General features: G+C 56.1%; 2 protein-coding genes across 2 annotated transcripts; one reads left to right on the top strand and one right to left on the bottom strand.

Annotated features, from left to right (window-relative positions):
* The first annotated feature begins 200 nt into the window (after window positions 1–200).
* CAV3 (caveolin 3) lies at window positions 201–5,373 on the top strand. The gene is made up of 2 exons (XM_054838256.1): window positions 201–451; window positions 3,325–5,373. Exons 1-2 carry the CDS (start codon window positions 338–340, stop codon window positions 3,664–3,666), a joined length of 456 nt encoding a protein of 151 aa, XP_054694231.1. The 5' UTR covers window positions 201–337; the 3' UTR covers window positions 3,667–5,373.
* A 1,120-nt stretch (window positions 5,374–6,493) lies between these two features.
* Window positions 6,494–13,531, bottom strand: OXTR (oxytocin receptor). The gene is made up of 2 exons (XM_054838255.1): window positions 12,467–13,531; window positions 6,494–7,873 (listed from the first exon to the last, which is right to left on the bottom strand). The coding sequence occupies exons 1-2, from the start codon at window positions 13,395–13,397 to the stop codon at window positions 7,626–7,628; spliced, it is 1,179 nt and encodes a 392-aa protein (XP_054694230.1). The 5' UTR covers window positions 13,398–13,531; the 3' UTR covers window positions 6,494–7,625.
* Between the last annotated feature and the right edge of the window lie 13,320 nt (window positions 13,532–26,851).

Here is a 26,851-nt window from a genome sequence, read left to right as displayed (position 1 = left end):
GCTGTCTCCCTGTGCGAGGGGAAAACCCCACCTGCACAGCTGGGAGGCTGCGCTCCCACCCCCATGCCACCCTCACCGGGGTTCAAGGGCCACCAGCCGCCCACGCCTCCCCCCTGCGGGGGCTGTCCCCAGAAAAGCCCCTTTAAGGGCTTTGGGGTGGCCGCGGGAGGACCAGCGTTAATTTTAGCCTGGAGCACTGCCAGGGGCGCAGGGCTGGAGGGCAGCTGCTGCGGGCGGCGGGGGGGCCGGTGCCGCACACCCTGCCCTCCCCCAGGTCCTCCCCCAGCAGAGCCCCGGCTCCGTGACCGTGCGGAGCCAAGCTGGCGGCAGAGCAGCCATGGCAGAGGAACAGACCGAGCTGGAGGAGAGGATCATCATCAAGGACCAGCACACCAAGGAGATCGACCTGGTGAACAGGGACCCGAAGCGTATAAACGAGGACGTCGTAAAGGTAGGATTTTCTCAGCACTGCTGCCTCCTTAGCACAGTATTGGTATTGTCATCCTGTTTGTGGCCTGACCCCAGCCAGGGCTCGAAGTCCCTGGTACAGGTGTCTCAAGAGGCGGCATTCCCTGCGGCTGCCGGGAGGCAACCGGCCACAAGCCACAGCCCTGCTGCGGGGCGTCCGGACGCCGGCTGGGTGGCCAGGTGCTGTGCATGGCTCTGATTAATGCAATATTTCCCATTCCTTGAATGCACTCTCCAACTTCACGGGCTGTAGCTTGAAAATTTATGGAGACGCCCTGCTTTAAGTGGGGAGCCAAAAATAAAACAGAGTCAGCCCATATCACTGATTTAAAGGGAACCTTGGAAAAAGACTGCTAATCTTCAAGACCTGACAATCTGAGCACCAGAGCATTCAGATACCTGTTGTCCTATTTGGAAGGAGATTGTTTCCTGGCAGCCGGAGGGTGCAGTAAGCCTCCTCCGGCTATTTTTGATCAAAAGGAGTTCTCAGTGTAGCTGAACAGAGAAGCACTTTCCCAAACGCTGACCACTGGAGCTTGGTCGCTCTCAGCTTTGTTAGCATTATGCCAAAGATAATTCTGGCCCAAAGGAGAACAGGAGGAGATGGAAGGGTTTTGTTAAAACTGTATTGAGAGATCAAAGAGGATGGCACGCCAGAAGGGACAAAGCCTGCTCACAAAGGCTTTGGAACAGGCCATGACCTTGATCATACTGGTGAAATGCAAGCTTGCATTTGTGTATTAAAACACCGTTACAGCTAAAACCGTGGGCACGGTCAAATGAAAAGCTCCCCCTCGATGAGCTGTGACAGTGACAGCCATAGATAGGCACCTTCCTGGCACAGCGGGACGTGCCCGCGGCAGCTGCCAAGCACCTCGGTATCTCGAGCGCATTCCCAGCAGCGCGTCCCACATCTGTGCCGCGCCATGCCAGCGCCTCGGGCTGCAGCAGCACCACCCCACCATCGGCCACGCCGCACCGAGACCAGGACAGCCTTCGGCACGGCTCACCCCCCGTGCCCGGCAGCACGCCGTGGCACAGCTGCCTGTTCCCCAGCTCGGGGACGTTGCCAGCTACCTCTGCGGGGGGGAATGCCAGCGCCTTCCAAGCCAGCCCTAACCCCTCATGCTGGCCTCGTTCCCCCACCCCACTCCTGCCTTTTCCCACTCGAGGGTCCCCAAACACCTGTGAAAGGATTTCCAAGCTCACCCACTCACAGGGCCACACTGCTGCTTCATCAGCACTGGAAACCGTCAGAACACTCACTCAAGGTACCGAGTGTTCCTCCTGCCTTAAAAATAGCACGGCCGATAAGGGAGGGCAGGGAGCGTAACACACCCCGCTGCCGCTCGCCGTGCTCCTCCCGAAGGGAAAGCCAAAGCCTCCCCGCTCTCCCCGGGCAGCCACACACCCAAAAGCATGCAATGTTCTCAAAGCACGGCAGGTAGAGAGGCAGCCAGCGGAGGGAAGCAGAGCAGTCTGCAGGCTGGAGGGTTCGCGTGGCCGTAGATAAACCCATCCTGAGCACCTCGATGCAACAGCCAGAATCTGAGACCACATTACAGTTACGGCAGTGGCACCAGCCACAGGGGCTTTGCAGAGCTTTAGAAGCCTCCTCCCAGGCAGAGCAATAGAGCGGTACCTGTGCTTGCTGGTCCTGGAACGCTTTGGGGCTGTACCCAGGCTCAGCTCAGGATTCGGCCCCTCTGCCTCCATCGCTCCTCCAGACCCACTCCTGATGCACCATCAGCCAAAGAAGTAGCAAGGCAGAAACTCTTCTCTTATAGCCTGCTGCTCCCTTCCTTAATTGATCTCCTGATTAGCTCGTCAGGCAGCTGTGCAGCGACCTGCCGCTCGGCTCCCAGCCCACCTGGGCAGCAGGGCTTTCCCAGGAGATGCGCACAGCCTGGCTGCTGATTCCTAATCCGCGTCAGTATTTCTCCCAATACCTCCTGCCCGCTCCAGGAAATTAAAGATGATGCGGAATGATTTTATGATCAAAGTGCTTCCAAGACCAGAATGGATATTGCAATTTAACATAAATGTACAACCAGACACATTAGCTTCCCAAGGAAAGGCCATGTTATTTTTCCAGACAAACAGCTCGGCTCACGTATTCCCTAGAAATGAGTTCCACCACCGTGAGCTCCCTGTGCGTGGTTCAGAGGCTTGTGAGAGTATTCGTCATTCAGAGATGCTCCCAATGCCTGCACGTAACGGCACTGTCCCTGTAAGGGCATGGCCGAGCCGATCCCTCTCCCTCTTCAGACAGAACGCAGACAGACAGAATTGAGCACCTCGCCTCTGCATATATAAATAAATAAGTCGTAAATCAAGAGGGCTGTTGGATTTTTATTAGCACAAACCACCTTCTTGCCGAGCAGGCAGCCCATGTCCCTGAATGCTAAAAAAGGGTAGGAGCGGGCTCTGGCCTCCTCTGGAGTAAACACTCCCACACACAGCACCCGTTCCAAGGGCTCGTGCCTGGCCCGGCACCTGGAAGCACCGTCCACAGCTCAGGGTTTGGGACCAGGGAGCGCGTCCCGGAGCGGCCAAGCCCGGGGTCTTGTGCCGTGGGTTGAGCCCGCGTGCTGCGCTGCCCACGGGCTGAGGCCAGGCAGTGCCGGGAGCCCCGCACCATCTCCCGCTTGGACCTCTGCAAGGCAGGGGCTCTCCTGGCGCCCGGGGCTCCTCCTTGCTCGGGGTGCAGGGGATCCGTTTTCCCCCCGCACGGCCCTTGCTCTCCCCAGCCCCCTGCACTCGGGCTCTCCGCTGACATTGCAGTGGATCCTCCTCCTTGCGCTGGAGCCCTTGCTAACCCCAACCCACCCTTACCTCCTCCTTCTCTCCTCCCAGGTGGATTTTGAGGATGTGATAGCTGAGCCTGTGGGAACATACAGCTTTGACGGCGTCTGGAAAACCAGCTACACCACCTTCACCGTCAGCAAGTACTGGTGCTACCGGCTGCTCTCTGCCATCCTGGGAATCCCCCTGGCAGTTGTCTGGGGATTCCTCTTTGCCCTCATCTCCTTCTGCCACATCTGGGCAGTGGTGCCCTGCATCAAGAGCTACCTGATAGAGATCCAGTGCGTCAGCCGAATCTACTCCCTCTGCATCCACACCTTCTGTGACCCGCTCTTTGAGGCTCTCTCCAAGATCTGCAGCAACATCAGAGTTGCTCTCCGGAAGGAGATCTAGGTCCCTACACCCACCACAACCACCCCTCTGCGCCGGTGTCCCTGGTTCTTGCAGCGTGCCCTGCCCTCAGGCGCACGGACACGCGTGCCCAGGGACCTGCAGCACGGCGGGGCCCCGTGGCAGAGCTGGATGTCGGGGATGCTCCCTGCAGATGGAGGCACGCCGGGCTGCTCCTTACTCCATCCCAAAGCCAGAAGCTTTAGGAGAAGAGAAGCCCGCTGAGGCTCGGTGAGCAGCCCAGGGAGAGCCCTCTGCTCTCCAGAACATCCCCTGTGGAGGGACTGCAGCATCTCCTGGACCACGGCCCTGGGCCACAACCTGCAGTTGCAGAGCGAGAAGCAAGGGTGCAGAGATGCTGCTGGACAACAGACCAAACCCTGCTTCTCCATCCCTTCAGTCTAGCATGACACTATGAAAAATACTTGCATATGAATTATTATTATTTGCTGCAAATAATTGTTGTTGTGGAAGCTTCTGTATTAAATCACGCTGCACAAAAGTTTTATGGGTAGAATAGTGAAAGAAAGCTTTTCTTTTTTCATGGGTGTTTGCATTTCAGCAAAGCTTTGAAATCCAGATCAATTAGCGCATGCGATGCTGTGTCTGCCTCCTGGGAGAAGTGCTGGGCCCGGGCCGCCAGCAATCGCAAAACCACTTGTGGCAGAGCGACACTCGCCACTTCGTTACGGGGCATCGTTATGCTTTGTGGTCAGGATCCAACCGGCAGCGCAGCCGCGGTGGGCAGCTGCCCCGCGCATCGCCCACGAGCGCGCCGGGGATGCAGAGGGGGCAGCTGGGCAGCACCATGGGCAGCATCGAGAACCAACGGCTGTTGCTCGAGAAGTGACAAGCCTGGCTTTAAGCAAAGCTTTGGCTTGTTCCTCAGGGACAGCAGTGACTACGTGGCTGCTTGCTTGCTGCCGGGCAAGCTCTAGCCCACAGCACTGTGTTTACCTTGCACGGCGAGGGCTGTGCCTCTGCTCCGCACCCCGCTTCAGCTGCCGTCCCGCTGCGGGGGGGGCAGGACCACGCCAACCCCTCGGGCTCTGCCCCGAGGGAGGACACCCGCATCCGACGCGCTGCCTCGCACCCTTCCCTCCAGCCAGCGCCCCTGCCAGAGCACCCTGGGGCTCACCCGGACGTGCGGGGGGAGCCGGGGAAGGAGCCTCCCCGGGATGCTGCCCGCTCCCAGCCGCCCCGGAGGAAACATGGGGAGGAGGAACAAAAGTCCAGTTCGGAGCTATTTCCTCCCCTGCGTTGTCATTTAATCTTAGTCCATCTTCCACGAAGCCGTACATTAACTTTGCGGCACTTAAATGCTTTTTTGGCTCTGGCCTTAAGTGCTTTGCTGAATCAGGGCCCAGGAGGTCTCGTTGTGCAGAGGTTCTTCTCAATTGTATTCACGTGCTTTTCTCCCCGGCTTCCAACACGGACTTGGAGCCAAAGTCTCTGCTAGTGCCATGCCAAGGACGAGAGCCAGCTTTTCTGTTGGTGCTCTTCCGCTGGCTTGGGATTGTGGACCGTCATTATTCCATAGCAATATAGCACCCAAGGTCCAGCAACACCGGGCCTCGAGATGGATGGAGTGATACAAAAAAAAAAAGGATATTTAGATATTTGTAGGGGAAAAAAGTTTCCAAACACAATTTATCATGAGCATTTTTTAAAGCTTTTTGTGAGAATAAAAATAATTAAAAACAATACTGGGATTATATTCTTTTTAATGTCTTTTTCTTCTAGTAGTTCACACCCTGAACCCAACGAGCCTCCAAAATTCTGATCTCCCCATGCAGTGGTCTGTGGGTTCCCCGCACGTGGAGCACACGCTGCTCAGCCATCAGCACCTCCATTTTGCTTTGGACCCTTCGGCAGTCCGTTCGGTGTCCTTCGATGAACAAACCCGGAGCTCCTCTGGAGCCGGGCCGTGGGCTCCGGCGTCACTCGGCCGGAGATGGTGGTGTCCCCACGCGTGGGGCATGGTCCCGCCTGCCTCGCCCCACAACTGCAGCCAGGAATGGAACCCGGGCTGCAAGGCAGCGCCCCGCTTCTCCCAGAGCCGCTCCCGGCCCTGCACATCGGTGAAACCTCTCGCCACGTGGGTTTCCTTCCCGGCAGACGGAAGACGTGCCAGGCCCCGGAAAAACCGAACCCCTCTCCTCGTTCTGTGCAGGAGCTAATTAGCTCAAGGAGAAAGAAGATGAATGTGGGAGGAGAATGCTCTGTGCTTTCCTAAGGATTTAAAGCAGTGAATGTGCTGGGTCATATTCAGAAATGTGCTGAGAGCTCACTTGAAGCTACTAGAAAAAAAATCAAAGGAATCCCGGGATATGAAAGGTGAAAATGTACCTGTTGATGACAGTGAAAAAGTAAAATACACATTTAAACGCATTTTTCACGTTCGGTCCCGACATGCAAGGCCAAATCCCATTACCGTTTGACCGCACGCAGACCTTGCTTCTGCACAGCCCCCCCGGCTGCGGATGCAGGAGGCGGCGTGAGCAAAGGCAGGTCCATCCGTCTGCAGTCGACGGATCCCAGTGGCACCCAATTCACGGGAAAGCTCCCGCTGCCGTCAGCCAGAGCTGCACCTCACCCCAGCTGACCCCCGCCAAGGGCTGTGTCACAGCTCACATCGTGCTACGGCACAAAGCGGCATGCAGTTCTCAAGTGCTTGGCGCAGTTCTCCATAAACAAAAGCATCCTTATGCTGAGCATCCTTGGGTCTTGTCTTTAAAGCGTTGTTTCACATCGGTTTCCTTCGTTTTCTTAGTCTAGTGCTCCTTCTGCTCTTCCCCTCCCACCTTCCATCAAGACATAGTCAGAAAACTTTATTTACAGATATTTCTTAACAATAAAAAATCCATGCCATAAGCATGACCTTGTGCGTTACAGAGCAAGAAAATTGCATCGGTGTAAAAGACTAAATGCGGTCTATGGTAAACCCAAAGCAAAAGCTTGGCCTCGGGGGACTCGACAGGAGTTTTTCCATCAGAGTCCAGCTGTAATCCCACCTGCCTGCCCTGGGAGAAGCTTTTGAGCACACTCAGCAAACGTGTTATTGCACAGATCCCCTGACCCTGCAGCCGTGCCCGCTCCCCTGTCTCCTGCTGACCCGTGTGCGCAGCCTCACACAGCACGCGGGGCAGAGCAGGGGTAGGGACACCCGGGTGCTGGCGTTGTCCCCCGGGAGGGATGTCCCCAGCCCTGTCCCCACTGTGCCCCCAGCCCGTGGTGCCAGGACTGCCCTGCTCTGTGCTGGTGGTGCCGCTGGCGGGCCCGGGCTGGGGGAGGAGGGCTGGCACTGTGCAGGGACGCAGGGACGCAGGGACGCAGGGATGCAGGGATGCAGGGATGCAGGGATGCAGGGACACAGGGATGCAGGGATTCAGGGACGCAGGGACGCAGGGACGCAGGGACGCAGGGATGCAGGGATGCAGGGATGCAGGACTGGGGCTGCCTCTGCCCCACAGTGCTTCAAGCGAAGCGAGTGCACCCGTGTTGAGAGCAGTGCCCATGGCTCTGCCCGGCCAGGCTCTGCCATCCCACGGGATTCCTGCTGCAGGTGGAGACGGGGCCGGGTGTCCAATGCCTGCGTGCCTGGGGTGGCACCCACCACGCTGTGCTGCAGCCCCTCGCATCCGACAGGGACGCAGCGCACCTGCCCCGGCAGCACAGGATCATTTGGGGCAAAACCTGCCCCTCGTGGCGGTATCTAAAAGCCACCAACGTCAGTGGTCTGGGGGCTCAGACGCAGGTTCCTGGTGTCCAGTCCCAGGCAGCACTGGAACTTGGGCGCAGCCCGCCTCAGTTAAATAACGACCGCTGTACATGCTTACACGCAGACAGGCATATATACACCTATTTATATAGAAACCCCCTTGCTTGTCCGAGTCCCAGCTTTTCACAGGGAAGCGCTGGAGGCAGCAAGGCAGCCCACAAGGTCCCGGCTGGTGATGGCCTCACGTCGTGGACGGCTGCGTGAAGCTCCTCTGGCTCGTGCTCTTACAGCTGAGGACGAAGGAGGAGGAGTTGCTCTTCTTGCTGACGCCCAGGTCACACGCCGGCCGCGACTTCAGGTAGTGCGTGGAGCAGCAGAGGAAGCGCCGCATCAGGTCGTGGAAGAGGTGCCCGGTGTACAGCATGTAGATCCAGGGGTTGCAGCAGCTGTTGAGGCTGGCCAGGAGCATGGCGATGATGAAGGGGGAGGCTGCAAGGCAGAAAGCACGGCAGCGTCAGGACACGGCACAGGCGGCGAGAACTAGCGCCCTGGGAGGCGGGTGCCGGGCACGCACCGTGGTGGGCTCTGCCGAGAGCCCGGAGCTCTGCCGGCATCGAGACGCCCCCTCCCGCACCAGGGACGGGCTGCCCCTGCCTGCAGGAACCCCACGGTCGGTACATCAGTAAAGAAGAGCTGGTGAATAAAAACAGGGGGAGGGAGTCGGGGTTTAAGCAACTTGATTTCAGGGCTTTTCCCTAGAAGAGCTGTGTTGCGCACGTCAGCCCCTGCTCAGCGTTACCCTAGAAATGCCTTGGGAAGGGGCAGAGCTGCCCCCAGCATCATCTACACGATTTGCCGTTATCGTGCCCAAAGCGGGGAGGAGGGAGCGTGGCCTCTTCGGGTTGCCATGGCAAAGAGCAAAAGAGCAGGACCGGGAACAAAAAGAGCCGGGTGGTTCGTTTTTTCCCCAACAGCAGCCAATTTGGGGCGGACCAGCGGCTTTCATCCGCTCGGGCTGCGGGGAAGCCACGCTCCCCCCTGGCCCCGGGGCGTCCCCTGCTCCTGGCTGTCCCCACCACCAACACATGGCCAACAGGACAGTGCCCGCCAGCCCGGCCCCATCCGTGCCTCTTTGCCCGGCACTCTCCCAGCCCAGGGAGCAGTGGCATTTTTCTTTCCCCCTGGATTAATTTTCACGTATAAGGCTCTGCCAGGGGAAGTGACGGCCATTCCCATTTCAGTAATGAGGACCGGGCGCCTGGCAATGGCTGCTGGCTGCGAGCATGGTGCTGGCGACGGGAGGCGATGGTGGCGGCGCGGTGCCAGGACACCCAGTCTCCAACTGCTGCTCTCCCTCCCCAGAGCACGAAGGACCCGACGGCCCCACCTGAGAGGTCAGACCAGCACCTTCTGCTGACAAAGGGGGTGGGGGGACTCGCACCCGCCACGGCAGCTGGGACAAGGAGGGTCAGCCCCGGCCCCCCGCCGGGCAGCACCTCCGTGAAGCAGCGGTGGGCAGGGACAGAGCTTTTATTCTGCTCCCCCTGATTTCAGCCCATCTTCTCGTCTCCTTGTGTTCTCAGGGGAGCACCAGCAGTAAGGATGTGTACTTGGGTTTGGCTGTTTCTGATCCCTTTCCGCCTCTGCAAAAATCCACTTGCAGTTTTTAAACTAGAAAAGGAGTGTGAATAATGAATACCAGTTTCCAAATTCACCTTTAACCGACTCATGCATAATTCCTGCTCTAGTGATGTCTGGTCCAACCACTTTTAATTTCAAGCATATGATAAAAGGAATCCACGGGGAATGGCTTACAAATCCCAGGCGCAAGACCTGAAATACATCACAGCATTTCTATCCACTTAAAAAACCCCAGCCATGGCTGACTCAGCTCTTCTCTCTCTGCGAGAGATAAATTGAATTTCATGGAGCTTGCAGGGCAGGTCTGAAGTGTGGATCTCTCCCCTCTCTGGCAGGACTGCCGGAGATGCCCGAGAGCTGCTGCAAGCAGCAAGCCCTGCCCTTCACAGACGTTCCCTCTCTCCAGGCTCCCACCATTGCCCCGCGCCAAGGCTGGGGATGTTGCGCTCCCAGGAGGGATCGGCAGAGGCAGGAGGCTGCGCCCAGGGAAGGGCTGTGGGACCTCTGCTGCAAACGCTGCTGCAGAAGTGAAATGAAACGAGAACTGCTCCCTGATTCCCACAAATGGACAGACGCTACCCCTCACAGCCCACGTTTCTGGCTATCAGCTCCCAAGATTAAGGGAGCTATGCTGCTTCACAGATGCTTTAAGCCAACTTTGTCTCAAAGCTTGAAATGCCACGTGTAACGTAAATTGTCTGCAAGGTGTGTGGAGCAGAAACCTCATTCTAACTAATGTTTTGTGAAGGATCCCGGGTGCTTAAGCCAACACCCGAATCATAACCTGTAGCTCCAACCCGCGCTTACAGAGGCGGTAGGTTTGCATGGCCAGCAAAGGCGGGGATCACCCAGGGGCACCCCACCGCCAAGGCAGAGACAGCCCATTTCACAACACCGCGCTGATACCCCAGCCCCCCCGGCACGCAGCAGAGCCAGGAGCCTGGCACGGCAGCAGGGCACCGAAGCGTTCAGCTCTCACACCCAGGCACTCAGCAGACTTCACCCTGCGAAGGTGAAAGCACGGCGCGTGGCACGCCGGGCCAGGCATCGCACGGAGTGGCATGGGAGTTTTACCCACGGCAGACCAGGTGCTGTGCATCCCTCTGCTGACACCGGAGATCCGCGTCGCACCACGCTCCGGGATGGAATGCACAGCAGAGAACTGCAGGGTGCCTGCTCAGCATTAATTAGGATTCAATTAGGTATAAACAGACTTCCCCCTGCCAGGGACACTATGACATCCTCTATGGAGAAAACCAAACATTTTCTAAGTGGGCGCCCCTCCGTCACACAGCCTTCGCCATCTGCTCGGCACCTCCCGGGGTGCAGCCCGTCGGTGTTGCGGCCGTGACAGGGCCCCGCTGCTGCCGGGCTGCACAGCGAGCACCCTGCCCGCCTGCTTCTCCTCCTTCTCTGACCTCACGCCGACTGCAAAGCCTGCAAAATGAGAAACAGCCAAATGCCCCTTCCGCTGCGGGTACACCTCTGCCAGGCACCCCGCGAAGCTGCCCGGCCAAGGCAGCCCAAGCCTCGGTGCAAAGGAAAAGAGATGCAGGACGCAGGGCAACACTCAGGAGCGCAGCAGGCAAAGCCCGTTTCTGCTGCAGAGAGGTCTGACCCTGCCACCCCTCCTGTGCCCCTGGGCAGCCAGCGAGGAGGAGGGTGAGCCTGGGAGGAAGGGCTGGGCTCTCCCGGCATTTGCTATCCACAATAACACCCCCCCCCCCCCGCCGAGGCTTTTCCTCCCCGTGCCATGCCAGCCTCCAGCAAATGCTCTGGCAAAACTCCCACCCTCCACTGCAGACACGGGCCCCTGAGCAACAGAAGCGGGAAGGGAAGGGGAGTTTGTTCCACCTCAGCACGGCTGGACCTTTCCTCACCGCATAAAAGCAGAGCAAAGCAGAAAAGGAAAGGCGTCGCAGGGCCGATGGCACAGGGCGAGCAAGGGAAACTTTCCCGGAGCAGCGGGCAGGGGGGGATCTGAGAACACCCCGGCCTTCCCCCGCTCCTCGCCGCAGGAGTCAGCAGAGCGGCAGAGGTTTGTTTGCCGATGAGTCAGGTGGAAGCCCTCGAGATTGCAGGTTTGAAATACAGCAAAAGGGAGAGATGCTGCTTCATCCCAGGGCGTTATCTAAAAACTAGAAGTTTCGACCAGCCTAAATTAGGTGGAAAACCAAGAGACGGCTGCCTGGAGCCCCTAGGAGGTTTAAAAAGCCGTGCTTCACTTCTCCACCTGAAATAAAAGGAGCACAGAGAAGCAATACAGGCAAGTTAGGAGAGCTGGAGCCAGGCTATCAGCTTTGGTCTGTGGGAGAACAGATATGCGCAGGCTGCAGGAGACATCAGGTTTTCCACAGAGCAATGTACAGCTGGAACAGGATTAAAGAAGAGTGCACGGTGTGAGGGAGCTGTGCCTCCGCTGCAAAGCCCGTGCCGCGGCAGGGCTGCCAGGGGAGCCGGGAGGGGGTCGCAGCTCCTCATCGGTCTTTGACATCTCCAGACTCAGCATTTCTGTTGAGTTGGGTCAGTCTGTCCAAGGGAGAGTTGTCCCTGGAAGAACTTTACTGCCCCTTCTCCCACCTCACAAACTTGTGAGAGTTTTTCTTTTAAGCTTTCCCAGACCATTCTCCCTGCGGGTGCAGAGGCACCATCGGCCACCTCCGCCGGGGGACAGCACAGACTTGCACAGCTACAAGCGTGTGAGACCAGGAAGGGTAATACATTTTACTCTGTCTGCAACCTTAGTGCTGACAGGAGCAGCCAGCGCCGAGTATAAAAAATGGCAAATCAGCGACACTACGTCCTGTAGGAAAAGCCTTTGCTCATAAATCAGTGGCTTTCTGCAGGAACCGTGCTCCAGTCAGAGATAAAGTAACAGCAGCACAGTCCCGGGGTGGATGGAAATGGGAGAAGAGGGAAAAGAGGGCAAAAGAGCAGAAAGCAAAGAAGTCAGTGAGGACAAAACGATACAGCAGAAGAAAAGAACTCGGGCACTAACGCTGCGCAGTTTTTTCCTGCGGCCGCCCCAGCCCTGGGCACTGGTGGGGGCTGAGCTCCCACGCAGCCCTCGGCACGCCCCAGCACCCAGGGTGGGCGATCAAACCACCAGGAACCCCAGCGTGGCCCCGGGAGGGACAGCGAAAACCTTCCAAGCCACCATCCGCACAGCCTGACCCCTCAGTTGTGGTGGCCCTGAATTTGCCGGGGGCTAAGCTAGCCCTTCCCTGCGCCCGGGAAGCTGAGGCGCAGCCGCTGCTGCCTGCCGGGTGGTTTTTCCATGTTCAGGACTTTTTCCTGTCTCCCTCCCAGCTCCCAAAACCCAGCTCAGAGCAGAGTTTCTGGCTGTCGCTCGCAGCCCACGAGTCTGCTGCCGGTGTCCCTGCAGCCACTGAGCTAAGCAGTCCACGCGAACGTAAGGCTACAGGGAGGGAGAGAACGTACCTTCCTGCGGAGCGTTCGTGTCCCACACAGACCACATCTGCACAAAGAAAAAGGGAGTCCAGCACACTATGAAAGCTAACACTATGATGAAGGTCATTTTGACTGTCCGGATCTTGGCTTTGGAGATGAGCCTGGTGCTGCTGACCCTGGCAAACGCTGTCCCGCTGTGGGAGCTGGAGCTCAGACCCACGTTGGGTCCGTGAGCCGTCTTAAGCTTCACATTCTGCCAGATTTTGAAGCTGATTAAGCCATAGCAGATGCTCAGCATCAACACCGGGATGATGTAGACCATGAGGGTTATCCAGGTGACATAGGCTTTAGGTCCCCAGGGCTGGATGAAATCTGCCCAGCAGTCGTAAACTCCATTCCCCACATCCCTCAGAGAAAATATGTGGATCTGAGGGATGCTGACCAGCAGGCACAGCAGCCAGGTGAGGAGCACAGAGACTCGGTCCGCTCTCCTGTGCAGAGACCTCAGCGGCTGACAGATGGCCAAGCACCGGTCCAGGGACATCAGCAAGAGCATGTAGGTGGAAGCAAACATGCCCACTACCTGCAAGTACTTGATCAACCGGCAAAGGAAATCTGGCCCATAAAACCTGAAGGTGATGTCCCAGATGAGCTGGGGCAGCACCTGGAAGATGGCCACGACCAGGTCAGCGATGCTCAAGTGCTTCATGAAGAAGTACATGCGGGAGTGCTTCTGCCGCGTGGTGTGGATGGCCAGCAGCACGCACAGGTTGCCGGTCAGGGCGAGGAACAGGATGAGGCAGAGGACCGTCACCTCCACCTTGGCCATGTCCTCGTTTCTCTTCAGGGGGTCCGTGGTGCTGTTCCTCCCGGAGGTCTGGTTCTCCAGGCGGAGGCTGCCGTTCCCCAGAGAGCTGTTGATCGTCCATACGCTGCTCCCCGCAAAGTACAACTTCTCCATGGCCAGCTCCGTCCCGCATAGAGCCTGGTGGCAGAGGGCGGGTGGCAGATGATGCTCTACGGACGCGTCCCCGTCCGAGGCAGCCGTGTCCCCGCTGCCGCTCTCCTCTCCGGGCGCTCCGAGAAACCTTTCTCCTCCTCCTCCTCCTCCTCGTCCTCGGAGCAGCCCGGCCGGCCCCGGGGCTGAGGGCTCTGGGGCGGCTCCACCCCGGCCCCTCCCCGAGCTCCCGACGTTTCCGCAGGCTCCTGCCCCCAGACAAAACCAAAGCGCAGGAGGAGGGCGAGGGCCCGGGGCCGGCAGACAGACGCGCCGTGCCCGGCCCAGCCCTCACCCAACAACCCCCCCCCCAGCGTGGGCATCCCTGCCGCCCCGCTCCCACCCGCGACAGCCCCGGGCAGGTCCCCGGAGCAGCGCCGGGGTCCCGCTCCTACCTCCGGCCCCTCCCGGGCAGCCCCCGCTGCCGGCAGCAGCCCCGGCGGGCAGCGCTCCGGTGGGCCGGGGCGGGGCGGGGAGGGGGCCCGGGGCCGGAGCCTGCCCGCTGGCCGCCGGTTGCGCTCGGAGCGGCCGCCGCGAGAGGGAGCGGCAGACCGGAGGCTGCCGGCGGGTCCCACGGTGATGGGCGGGGGCTGGCGGCGCCGCGACGAGCGGGGGCTGCAAAACCCCGACGGCGGCCGGCGTCCCCGTTCGTCCAAAGCTCACACACACACACACACACACTCACCCACACACACACACCCCCACCCACACACACACGCACCCCCCCGGTCACCGCGGGCCCCGCCTGCCCGTCCCCGTCCCGCGCTGCGCAGACCCCCGCGTGGGCGGGTGAAACGCGGGGGGTGGGAGAGCACCCCGCCGGGCTCACCTCTGCCCGGGCACGGCCCTGACCCGCCGGGCCTGCAGCCTCCCGGCCTCCCTCTGCGGGCTGGGCCGAGGGCCGAGGTGCTGGTGCGGCAGCCAGCCCCGGACAAGAGCCCCGGACGGGAGCCCCGGACAGGAGCCGGCTGTCTGTGGCGGCAGGGTGGACGCTCTTTGTCTGCCAGACGCTGTAAGGGAATGTCGGGGAGCGTGAGAAACACCTTTCGGAGCTCAGGGCCCTGCTCAGAGAGGGGTGGGGGGTCCCCTCTGCCTGGGGGGGTTCCAGTGCTGCTGCTCCCAGGCGCTCGCTCCCAGCAAATCTCCTGCTGTACCTGCCAGCACAGCCTCAGCCGTAGGAGGCTTGCGCTTTGGTTACTTGGCAGTTCAAACGACCACCAAGAACTCTTTTCTTTCCTGTCAGGAGGCTTATTTTAGAGTATTCACTAAACCATCTCTATAAAAGAAAAAAGAGGTGGCTATGTCTGGCATCGTTTGCCATCAGTGCCGCTAGCTCAGCAGCACGTTTCACTGTTTTTCCCCAGACTCGGGCCCCCACCGAGGGAAGCAGGGACCAAAGAGTGCAGGGGGGAGTGTCCAGAAGAGCATCTCCCACCTCAGCTCCCCTCCCAGCGGCAGCAGCCACCAGGTCACTCCCGGGCCTCCTAACCAAAAAGAGCTCCTAACCGGAGCCCACCTGGCCACTGCCGCCCCCAAACTCCAAGCCCAAGGCAGCAGGCTGGTGCTCATTCCCCTGTGCTGCCTTCCCCTGAAAGCCGCATCTCAAACTCTACTTAGCCTAGCCTTAGGCCTTGAATAAACATCTCTGCAGTTATTTTTAAAGATTTTTGGGAACCTTTAGCTCCATTAAGATGTAGAAATGTTAAATACTTTGGCAAGTTCTTCCCTCCAGGGTTCACGTTCTTCCTCCTTCAGGCAATAAAACGGCTGTGGGAATCGCTGAGGATAACAACTCACCACGTGCAATGCTTTTTTTTTCATTGTTCTGCCTTTTTCGGGAGAGTTCTGTAGGAAGAGGTGACCGGGGGGGTGAAATCCTGTTCCAGTGGAGTCAAGGAGAAGTTTGCCCTTGGCTTCTGCACGGCTCCTTTAGCATCTTGCAGAGCACCGAGAGATGGTAAATCTGCTTCGGGACCCGGCTGGGACTGCAGCGCTGGTGAGCCGCTCGCCTCAGGTGAGACAGAGCAGCCACTGTTCCTCTTCGCCACAGATGAGGCGTCATTCGTAACTACACAGACACTAATTTCTTCACAGACTAGAACTGAACCGCTTCTAATGCAGAAGAGAGCCTCATGCCAATTGTGTTGCTTAGACGTGCTGCAGCTGAACGCCTCAAAGAGTGGTGTGTAATTGCAGAATACATTTTGTTTCAACAGTGAATCAAATGCTAAGCTGTGAAAGAGCTCTCCTAGGATTCATTCTGTTTGTCCCTTTGCCAATGGCAAACTGTTCCCAGGGCTGCATTTTCTAACACTGTGTCTGCTGTGATTCAGAAGTGCAGGGGCTTAGTGAGCTGCTCGCTGTCGAGGTGAAGGATCATAGACCTCGAGGACTGAACATTGGATTTAAAAGGCTAACTCATGGAAGGTTTTCATTAGTTTTACTTTAAGTGTCTTGTCTACAGCCTAGGCTCCTTGCTCACGTCCCACTCGCAGAGGCAGGGTCCTGTCCTGCCCTGCCTTGCTGGCGGCGGAGCCTGGACGGGAGCGCTGCAGCTGCGGCAGGGAGCCAGGGGCTGGTTACGCCAGAATGCTTCCCCGTGAAAGGGGCTGCAGCGTTACCCCTCCCCGTCACAGCGGGGACCGAACGAAGAGAGGTGCAGATGCTGCTGTGTGCCTCGGGTGCGCGTGCACCCACTGGCCATGGCGGGGCGGCCCCTGGCCCCACACTGCTCCCGGCATACAGGCAGCTCCCCAGGACCATCACTTTGCTCTCCTGTCTCCTACCCAGCCTGAAACCTCCCCAGCAGCCATTGCCCTCGGAGGGACAAACTTCAGCCAGAGCTTTGTCTGGAGCTTCAACTGGTTTGCCACTTGCCAAGACAGCCAAAGTGCTCCCGCTGCCCAGCCATGAAGACATGCCCAGGGAAACCAAGGCCAACAGCATCCCCATCCACACAAAGCTTTGCTTCCTCCTGAGCAGCTCGGAGACACAAATCATTCACTGGGGCTTGGCATCAACCTCGCCAGTTATGCAATATCTGACTCTTCCATGTATTTTCTCATCTGTGACCGTTTTTTGGCTGTCACAATTTGGCAGCTAACATGTTTGTTTCAGTAAGCCCGAAAGATTCACCAAAAGGGAGAAATAAAAAAGAAGCCTCTTTGGTTGACAACAAATTCGGTAACCATCAAGCAGGTTCCTGGCCCGACATGGTGCTGGGGCAGTAGCAAAGCTGCTGCTGAGCAGTTGCACAGGGATGCTGCGGGGGGTGAGTCGCCCTGGTCCCCACCGGATTCGGTCGGGTCCGCACCTGATGGATGGGTTCCAGGCACAGGGCTGTGCTTCACCGCAGCACCTCCACCCCGGGGATCGGCAGCACAGCTGGGCAGGCTGCAAGGATCCAGCGGTCCCAGAAATCCCCCTCCCATGGCGCTCCCAGCCCAGCTTCAGCGTCTCTGCCCGGCTTATTTCATCCCAGACTCCAAAACTGCTCAATGGCTTGAACCAGCTCTGGGACGTGTGCACGCCTGTCACCTGGGCCCACAGGAGCCATTGCGGCTGACACAGCTCTAACACTTTGACAAAAAGTATAAAAACCCAAACCAGCCCCGAGGCGGGTGTCCACTCCCCCGCCGCAGGCTGCCTGTGCAGGCAGCGTCCCATTCACTGCTGTGTGGCTCTCGTTTTGGCCATTAGCCTTTGACAGCGTCCCAGTGCTAGCTGACGAGTGCCAGGGTGAGAGCAAGGCTCTTGGAGGAAATGACTGCTTTACTAGACCAACAAACAAGCTTTTCGGCGGCTCCAGGAGCGCAGGTTCAAGCTCCCAGACAGCCCAGCCATCGCTGCCCACAGGCAGTGCTCCAGCCTGCAGCCGAGCTCTCCGGGGCTGCCGCTTCCACACCCTGCATGGAAACCGCCCGGCGTTGAGCCCTCCCTTCCAGCCCAAGCCTGCACAGGAGGCACAGGAGCTTGTCTGGGTTCCCACCAAGGAAACCTTCCCCCTTCCTGACCTTCGCGGAGCTCCCCGGTGCCGCTGGCCCCGTGCAGCACCCAGCCCTGCGTGGTGCACGAGTGATGAGCACAGCTGCTCAGGGTGATCTTCAGGTTGTGCTTGGGGCACAGGGAGCAAAAGATGCATAAACAGAAAACTCAGGAGGGTTTTGGTTTTTTTTTTTCTTTTCAACCTTCCCTTGCTTATTTTCTTTTTCTCAGTTTCTGTTAAAGGAAAATTTCCAACCAGTTCTCAAAACCACTAAGTCCAGTCAAAATAAACTCACCCTGCAACTGCCAACCCAACTGCCATAAGAGTTCACTTTATTGCGCCTATAAACTTTAATTTGAGCAAATAACGATGGCACCAAACAGCGGCTCTGTGCCCTGCAGCCGGTACGTGCGGATGCAGCCCACGACGGTGACGACTGCGTCCTCTTGCACCAGGTGCCTGGGTCAGTCCCACTGTGGGTGGCGGTGGCTCCCGGAGCTGGCCAGCAAGTTCAACCTCCCGACCCGTGAAGACAATAATGCTGTCACTGTGTGAAATTAAAATGCTTTACTGTTAATTGTGTGGGGATGTTGCCTGCTGTTTGTCTCTGCAGTGGAGGAACGGTTTTGGTTCTGCAGCTGGAAACTGTACTACTGGCAGGCAGCGCTGTTGGGGGGTTTCCCTTCATAGGGACAGGAGACTCAGATACAAGATTTCATCATCCTATTCATGCGTCGGTTTTCTCACATAAATTACCAAGTATCAAATCCCACGAGGGGCTCAGTAAAGAGGCACTGGCTGAAAACAAGGTCACTGCTGCGCTGGCAGCCCCTGGGGCACAGCAGTGATGGGGAAGCAGCCCCACGCCCGGAGCTGAGCCCCATGGACCTTCTCCCCGGGCTTTGGGTGGTCACGGCCAGGGACTAGCCACGGTCGGATGGAAGGATCCGGCCATGAGGTTTTACTTGCCACTCCTTTTGTCTGTAGCGGGAAGAAAGCAAAGGGCACTGCCGTAGCAAAAAGTCCCACCTTCGCCTAATCCCCGCCGTCGGGGGCTCGGGCCAACGCCTGGTGCCGCTCCCTGCGCTGGCCCCGCAGCAGCACGAGATGCTCGCAGCCCCTCGCAGCCCCTCGGGCCTTATTCAGGCAAAGCAGCGGCTGCCTCACAATTAAAAAACACACACACGTGATTTTAAAGCAAAGAATCTTATGAGAATGAAAGGGTTTTCTGAGTCACCCCCAGCTCCTTCCAGCTTTAAAAATTTGATGATGCCATAGAGTTGGAAACATTTTTATTTTAAAAATACATGCTTTGGAATAATCAAAAGCACAAACACTACATAAAGCTAAATTTAATTGCATTGCAGTTTACTGCTGCATCTGAAATAGCTGTTTTTCCAATAGCTATCTTGAATCCCAGCTTTACAGTCCCCATGATACAAGAGGTCTGGCAAAACGTCAAGTCCAGGCCACTGGTTTACAGATGGAGTTGCGGCCGCTCATGAACTCTCGTGTGTGGATGGGCCCATAGCAGGCATCGCAGGCTAGAAAGTCAGGATATTTTATCTGGCTGCTTTTGCATGGGAAATTATCTTTATCCTAGAATTTTTCCCTAGTCCTCATCCCCTGCACTCAGTCTGCAAGATGCCCAACTTTGGTATATTTACTAAAAATACAGAGATGTGCAGTCCCATGCGCACACCTCCCTGGAAAAGGCTATTAGTGCTTCAGTAAAAAGCTGCTGAATGTCATGGGCTTTAGATAAGGCTTGGGAATACACTAAGGGTAGCAAGAATGATGTTTTCCTGTACTTCTTACATGTGCACATGAGTAAATCCCAAAGTATGATATAAAATTCCCACAGAGCTGTCCATTTGGCATACACAATGAAAAGTAAATATTGTAAAATGTACCATACTTAAGTCAACAAGTCTTTGGAGACAAACCATGGAAATACAAGAGATGCACAAAATTATTTGGTCCTGAACACTTATTCAAAATTCATTGTGTTAATGAGGTTACTGATTAGTGGTAACATACTACAGTGCTACACATCTTTTTTAAGATGCAGATAAAATACTGTTACACTCTTAGGTAATGTCATACCACCGGTTACATCATCTGACTGCCTAAACCATGCTGTTGGCCACAGTATTTTCATCAGTTATAAAAACAAAAAGCAAACCCAAAATCTAGTCCTCAGATTGATTGTAGTAAATAAACTCATGGAAAAATACAGCTGAAGCCCATTGTCACTTCAAGCATTCCCGCTCTGATAGCACACAAACCGGCTGGCTCGGGCTCTGCACAGAGCTGTTCTGATAGCTGTTGGTTTGGTTTGGAAACTATATCATCAAAGCATTTCTGGGAGGGAAAGAAGAGCCAGAAACTCTGGCTTGCACGCAGACAAACGAAGGAGGGAGGAACAACTTGGATCCCGCAGTCTTAAGCTTTAGAAAGCATTTGCAGTAGAAAAAGAGAATTTACATGATTTGATGCCACATATCAAGACCGTTTCTTCTTTTCCCTTCTTTTTGTTTATCTAGGAACATTCAGCTTACTCAAAGAAGCCGGTGTTAAGATCCTTTTACATCATGTTGCTGTAAGGCTCACGGGATTCAAAGCATTTCCTTCACAGAAATCCTCTACTTATTGAAAACTGTCAGCCTCTGCTCCTGTGGCCTCCTGCTTCTAGCCGTGCAGAAGCCCAAGTCACGCTCATTCCACTTCTGTAGATAAAGTCTTGAAAAAGAGCCTGAATTTGTTGGCATTAAACCAGCACCCGTTTCCAAAATCGTTACCATTAATACTGCAGCACTACAAGTACAAATCCCCACCAGGGCTTCTGAAGATGCACTAGCTTTTGCTCGGTGCCAAGAAGTGCGGAAGGATGCCACCTCCTGCTCCAGGGCCCCGTTCTCCCCAGGGATACAGCGGCAACACTCCATTCAAACCAGTGAGCTCAAACCTATTAAACTGGAGCAGGCTATGGATCGCGCTGATCCTGTAATCCAGGCTGATCCTATAATCCAGACAGCCCCGTTTAGGCTGCGGCAGGTAGACGTTCACAAGGTAGACGTCCGTGGTTTCTACAGGGAAACCCACAGGCTCCCATCTTCTGCCCATCAGAGGCAGGCTCAGGGGTGCCTGTCGCAGCTCGGGAGGGGACGGGACCCGCGGGCACCGAGGAGCAACGGCTGCACCGGGTCGCTCAGGCGCTGCTGCGCTCCGGAGCCGGGGATGCGCAGTGCCGTGCAGCAGAGCCCGGCCAAAACTGCCCCGGGGCCCCTCCCCTGCCAGGCTGCTCCTGCCCGGCACAGGGACCGCAGGGCAGCTCGCCTGGGGAGACGGGAAGGGTGGCGGGGGCTACACGTGTTATGCCCAACATATGTAACCTCTGCAAAGGGTAGGAAACGCTCTCCCCACACAGCTCCTTGCAGGAACTGAACCCGCCTGGCTGAGGGTTTTGTATGTGGCTCCATAATGACATTGTTCATGCTAAAATGTTTCTCGCTTCATCCCATTATGGCCCCAAAGCCCATAAAAATCAGTGGAGCCTGCACAGACCCTGGGAATAACAAGCAGGCCTAATACAGGATGGTGGAAATTATATATACATATATTTTTTAACAAAGAGACTTCAGCTTCAAGCTTTTGGGAGATTATATAGCAATTTTACTACTTTTTCTGTTTGTTTTTTACTGTACTTCTGTATAACTGCATGCTATTTATTTCAGTTGCCCTGAATGCCCACTCATCAGCCAGGAAAATAAAAAGCAAAAGAAATACAGCGAGATCAGGTACCCTGCCTCCATCCCCCCGAGGCCGCTCTGGCTGAGGAGGGCACGGCCGTACCGGGGGCACAGGGCTGCTGCCCACAGCTACGCTGGGCGGGCGAGCGCGGTCCCTGACCCAGCCGAGGCGCTGATGAACAGTGATCAGAAAAATGCACGTGCAGCAATAACGTGCTTTATGGCACCTGCAAAACCAAGGTACAAAGTGATATATTATTGAGCCTCACCTCCCAGCACCTCAGATATTAACTGAATATTTCCATAGGTATGAATTATTCTCTTAACGCCAAGTACCTGATGCGCAAGCACTGGCGCTGTACTGCAGGCTTCAATTCGGGCACACAAGAGCTACAGAAGAATGCCTCGGTCCATTAAAATGGGGCGCACTTCTATTTGAGCATAACATCTTACCTTGCTACGGGAAAGACAGAGGGGCCAGAACAAAAATGAAATATATATGTCTGCTTATTTTGATACATATTCATGTGTAAATTATACAATTAATATATATATAAAAGCAAGTGAATCGACTCTGCTGCTCATCACTATTTCAACAAAACCTGTGCTGAGTGACACGAAAGGGACTGCAGTCCTTCCCAGGATAATTAAGTATATACATGCGTGTGAGCATATAAGTAGATATACGTCTAGAAATGTCCATAGAGGGGTGTGAGTGTGTGTGAGTGTGTGTGTTTACATACACCCCCCTGCCAGGACTCACACACCGTTCCTCTCACACCGCATACATGCCGTGCAACCACCAGCCCAGGCTCCAGGAATGCGACTGTGGGGCCAAATAATTAACCAGGGCAGCCAGCTTTCACTCCAAAAATGAAGCCCAGCTACATTTATCCAAACTTTTCTGCCTCACTAATTATTCCCCATTTGCAGTAATGTGTTTACATCTCCTTCCCAAAGTTAGTAATTTGCCCTTCTCTTTATTTAATTTCAGGTGGTTGATTTTGAGCCAACTCACCAATTTGTTCAAATCATTTTGAATTCAGGTCCTCTCCTTCAGAGCGCTCGCAGCGGCTCCTCCACCGCTGGGCTGTGAAAAAACATGATGATTTACTTTGTGCTGAACAGAGGATGACTGGAGTTAGGCTTGCCCAACAGGCAACGATGATGATTTAGTTTAAATTCCCGCACCTGGGTAAGGCATTCCAAAATACCTGTTCTTCTGTCAAAATGGGCTCTCCTTAAACCAAAGGATCATTTATTAATTACTCCTGCCAGCTAACACACCACCCCTGGGGACGTGGCCTCGAGGCACCCCGGACCCTGGGTGTCCCCCGCCCCCCGCGGGTCCATGGCAGGGGCACAGCGCCCACCGGCCGCGGCTCCGGGCCTGGCTGCGATGGAGACCTCTCCGACTCAGAGCAGAACCGCAACGCAGCCCGCAGCCAGCCCAGGCTGCCCTACCCACCGACGCGACGGTCAGCGTCCCACAGGGCTCAGCTACGCTCAATTACTGCAGACAGCTTTTACGGAACAAATTAACATCTGCTTTAGTTAAGCAGAAAAGCTCCCTGACGCCTTGTTCTTGGCTGTCCATGTTACAAGAGTCTCTTACAAAACCACCTGTGAGAAAAACACAGCGGTTGTGTGTGCTCCCAGCCCCCACCGCCCAGGCGGAGACGAGAAGCCTGCTGCTTACGGGCCAACACTGCACGCACGCACGGCCACGCATGCACACACGCGTGCACGGCCCTGCTCGGTGCACGTGCTCTGGGTGCCCCGGACTTGGCTGCTGGATGCGGGATGCGGGATGCGGGATGCGGGATGTGGGATGCGGGATGTGGGATGCTTTGTGGCCAGCTGGTGGAAGCAGCTCCGCAGCCGCTTCGCACATCTGCACCCAGCACCAGCTCGATGCTCGGCAGCTCCGGGGAAACCCCACAAAGCTGCGGGCAGCGCCTGCAGGACTTGAACAGCTACAGCTCAAACCTCCTGGAGTAATCACAGAATTGTGGGCTACCTTTACGTAGGCTTTATTACTCCAGCCAGGTACTATTCAATACTTCTGTTATGTATAAACTCATCAGGACAGAATAATTTGTTATTAATGTTATTCTCAGCTGAAACCTTGCATGAAGAACTGTGTAAACCGCTTACACAAAAACACAAAAAACCACCCAAAACCACAGCATGCACTGAACAGACAGATTTAGAGGCATTTTTCAGGATTATGGCATTAAACTTTCCAGAAGACACGCATTTCCCCCAGCCGTGGCACGCCTCATGCTCTGTGTGTTTGCACAGCTTTACACTCCGTTTCTCATCTCACACATTGGTTACCTCGCTAGCGCTGGGCCTCTGCCCCCATCAGCAGGGTTGATCCTGCTTCGCCAGGCTGCACGCATATCTCAGTACTAAACTATCAGTACCTGCATCCAGTTCTGCATTCAGCCAATTGCTCTGAGTATGGCAAAACGGACAGGTCCCACTGAAATGCCTACCACCATGGACTGCTTTCACCCAGAGGTGTTTTAACATCAGAAGTTAAACAGCTGCTTCGTAAAGAAAGGCTTTAACTGGAAAAATTCCTAATGTCACAGTTAATACTTCTGCTGATTGACCATTTCCATTTAAAACGTGTGTTGACGCTGGGCAAGAGTTACGCGCTGGAGCACAGTGCCCCAAATCTGTGGCAAGTGGGACTCTCCTCATGTGGATTCCCAGAGAGCCACGACAGCTTGCACGGGCAGAGGGGTCCAGTCACAGTGGTCCTTCCAACAGAAGGAATCATAATTTTTTCACTCTATTATATGTGTTGGTTGGGGTTTTTTTAAACCTCAAATTCAATTTTCTCATGAATGACCACCCCTTTAAAAGTCAACACAATGGAGTACAAGAGAGCAGCAATTTTTCTAAAAACCCCTCAGCAGAGGAGCTGGTACACCTACAGCAATCTTCACTTATGCAAACTAAGTCCAAACGATGTATTTTTTTTTATATATATATATATATATACACACACACTGATTATTCCCTACGCATCTAGACATATTCAGCTGGCTTTTTGGCTTTTCAATCAGGCCTTTTCCGTCAGGGTCAGTGGTGGGGCTGTCCTCAGGTGAATCCAGCCCGTCACTGGTAAAAGGAGCTAGCAGCCAAAGATGTCTTAACAGGCAGGAACGAAAACGAAGCAAACAAACCAACGTAGGAATTAATGAGCAAAGCAGAAACCCGAGCTCCATTGCCAAGGTGAAGGGAAATCAGCTGGCTCGTAATTAATTGTCACTAAGTGCAAACAGGAGCCCAGCACGTTGCGGTCCCCTGCCAAAGGCTTCCCAGAGCACAGGGGATGAGGAACGGCCGATCCACCACGGAACACGGAAACTGGGAGCTTGACCAGCAGTGACAGACCCTGGGGAGAGCCACGCGTGGGTTTCCCACACAGAGCCATCCACAGAAACCCTCCCCCACGGGGGCGGCAGGCCTTCGGGACCCGATCACAGCCCCAGCCCGATTCTCCTGAGCTCAAAGGCTGTTGCAAGCGGTGGGGATGTAGCGTCCTAGAAGATGCAACTGTGCGATACGTCGTCCTTGCTGCCTTTTCTCGTTTTCTCCCGTTGGGAGAGCAGAGCCAGCGCACAGAGAGCATCCCCAGAGAGGGACTCGCTTTTCTGGGAAACGAGCAAAATATGTTCCCTTGTGCCCTGCGTGACGATGGTCGTTAACCCAAGCAGGCGCTGGGCTGGGAGCTGCAATCGCAGCAGTGCGACCGCCTGGCTATAAAAAGAGACATGATTCAGATACCAAACTAAAAAAAAAATGGTTCTTTCTAACTACAGTCAGACACAGCTCGCTCCTGAGCTCACAGCGTTACCAGGGTATGTCCGGATCCCCCCGGTGATGAGACGAGAGGGGGCTGGCGTGCCAGCCTGACCTGCCAGACGGCTGATCCCTGGCTCACAAGCCACCAAAACCCAGCCCGGTGCTCCCTGGGGACACCAACAGCCTCGCACGGGGCACTCGAATTCCACACCTGGGGACCCTGGCGCACCCACGTCTGCCCGTGCCTGGGCGGATCAGTCAGGATCACGATCTGGTTCAGGGACGCCGGGGCCACCGACCGCCTCGAAGTGCCTCTGCCTCCACTGCCCCAGGGGGACGTACCTGCGAGCCGCCTGCCCCACAGCTGGCAAAGAATCAAAAAAGATCTTTCTCGCTATCACTTTTAATGGAAAATTGCTTACTAACAAAGATGCTTCACTGACATTTCATCAAGCCACTTCATATGCATAAAAGTAACTGCCTGGCACGCACAGCCAAAGGGGAGTCTCCCGGAACAACGAGGTGAACCAGGGACAAAAAGACAGCGTGGGTTTAAATCCCAGGAGCAGACCCTCAACGCTGCCCAGCTACCGCCTTTTTCCCCGGTCACAGGGCTGGGGGAACCAAAGGTTTTGCCCCAAATCCTTCCTACACGCACAGCTTCACTGGCTGTGAATCAAATATTCCAAAGCAAACGAGGGCAAAGTGAGAAATGAGGTGCCGGTTTTAAACGGTTAGCCTAAACGTGATTAGAAACCTGTCGAATGTCAGGGCAGAGCGGGTAATTAGAATTAACGTTACCTCTCAAACGTGGAATCACCTCAGGAGCAGCGCCGGGTGGCTCCGCGTCCAGCCCTGCTCCGCGGGGAAGGCAGGAGGACGGGCTGCAGCAGCTTCGCCCTGGCGAGGATGAGCTTCGTCCGTCAGAGACACGCTGGACTGTGAAGTGCTCTGCCGGAACGTTCCCTTCTGCTGCCAGCATCAAAGCTTCCCTCTTGGCTTCATCGGCTTCCTGCACAGCCATTGCTCCACGCAGAAAGCCTCTTCGCTGCCTGCCTGGCGAAAGGACGCAGCCACGGGACGGGAGCCGAGCAAAGCAGCACGTGCCCGTGCTCCCGGGGCAAATCCCCACAGGCCGGGGCAAATCCCCACGGGTTGGGGTAAATCCCCACGGGCCGGGGCAAATCCCCACGGGTTGGGGTAAATCCTCACAGGCCAGGGCAAATCTCCACAGGCCGGGGCAAATCCCCACGGGCCGGAACAAATCCCCACGGGCCGGGGCAAATCCCCACGGGCCGGGGCAAATCCCCACGGGCCGGGGCAAATCCCCACGGGCCGGGGCAAACCGCCCTTTGCTGCAGGGGGACGCGTTTCCCTTGAGCCAGCGCTCACGAGCGATGGCAGGGCTTGCTGCGGGAAGAACTGGTGAGGAAAACAAAGTATTGATTCTGGAGGGTGACGACTCACCGAAAGACGGCAGTGGGACTAGGGAACCTGAGGGATCAGGGAGATTTGCTTTCAGGGCTCACAGGCATACCGGCAGTTTCAGGGGTTCCATTTACGGGGAAATTATTGTGCAATAATTCCCTTTCGCAGCAGGCTCTCCTGCCCTCCCACCCGCAGCCTCATGATTTCTGCACGCCCTTCCTGCCGCTGAGGTGAAGAAGTTGTTTTCCAGGAGTTACGGTATTTTATAGAGCAATTAAGAGAGTTTCCCCGAGGTGACAGAGATTTCCTCCCCCAGAGCAGAGCCCTGCCGTCAGACCTGGCCTCCCCCCACCCAAACTGGTGCTTTTCCCATCGCAGCTGCCGTCCCCTCGCCTCCCCCGCTCTTTATATGAGAGTTTGGTTGGTTTGCT

This window comes from Grus americana, chromosome 11 (genome assembly GCF_028858705.1).
Source record: "Grus americana isolate bGruAme1 chromosome 11, bGruAme1.mat, whole genome shotgun sequence".
Lineage (NCBI taxonomy): Eukaryota > Metazoa > Chordata > Aves > Gruiformes > Gruidae > Grus > Grus americana.
This window is presented reverse-complemented; position numbering and strand designations above follow the sequence as displayed.

Bases quoted from the DNA above. Each gene is read 5' to 3' on its own strand.
- CAV3 (XM_054838256.1), top strand. From the start codon at position 338: ATGGCAGAGGAACAGACCGAGCTGGAGGAGAGGATCATCATCAAGGAC. The intron at 452-3,324 runs GTAGGATTTTCT...CTCTCCTCCCAG, and splicing joins TAAACGAGGACGTCGTAAAG to GTGGATTTTGAGGATGTGAT.
- OXTR (XM_054838255.1), bottom strand. From the start codon at position 13,397: ATGGAGAAGTTGTACTTTGCGGGGAGCAGCGTATGGACGATCAACAGC. The intron at 7,874-12,466 runs GTACGTTCTCTC...TCTGCCTTGCAG, and splicing joins CACGAACGCTCCGCAGGAAG to CCTCCCCCTTCATCATCGCC.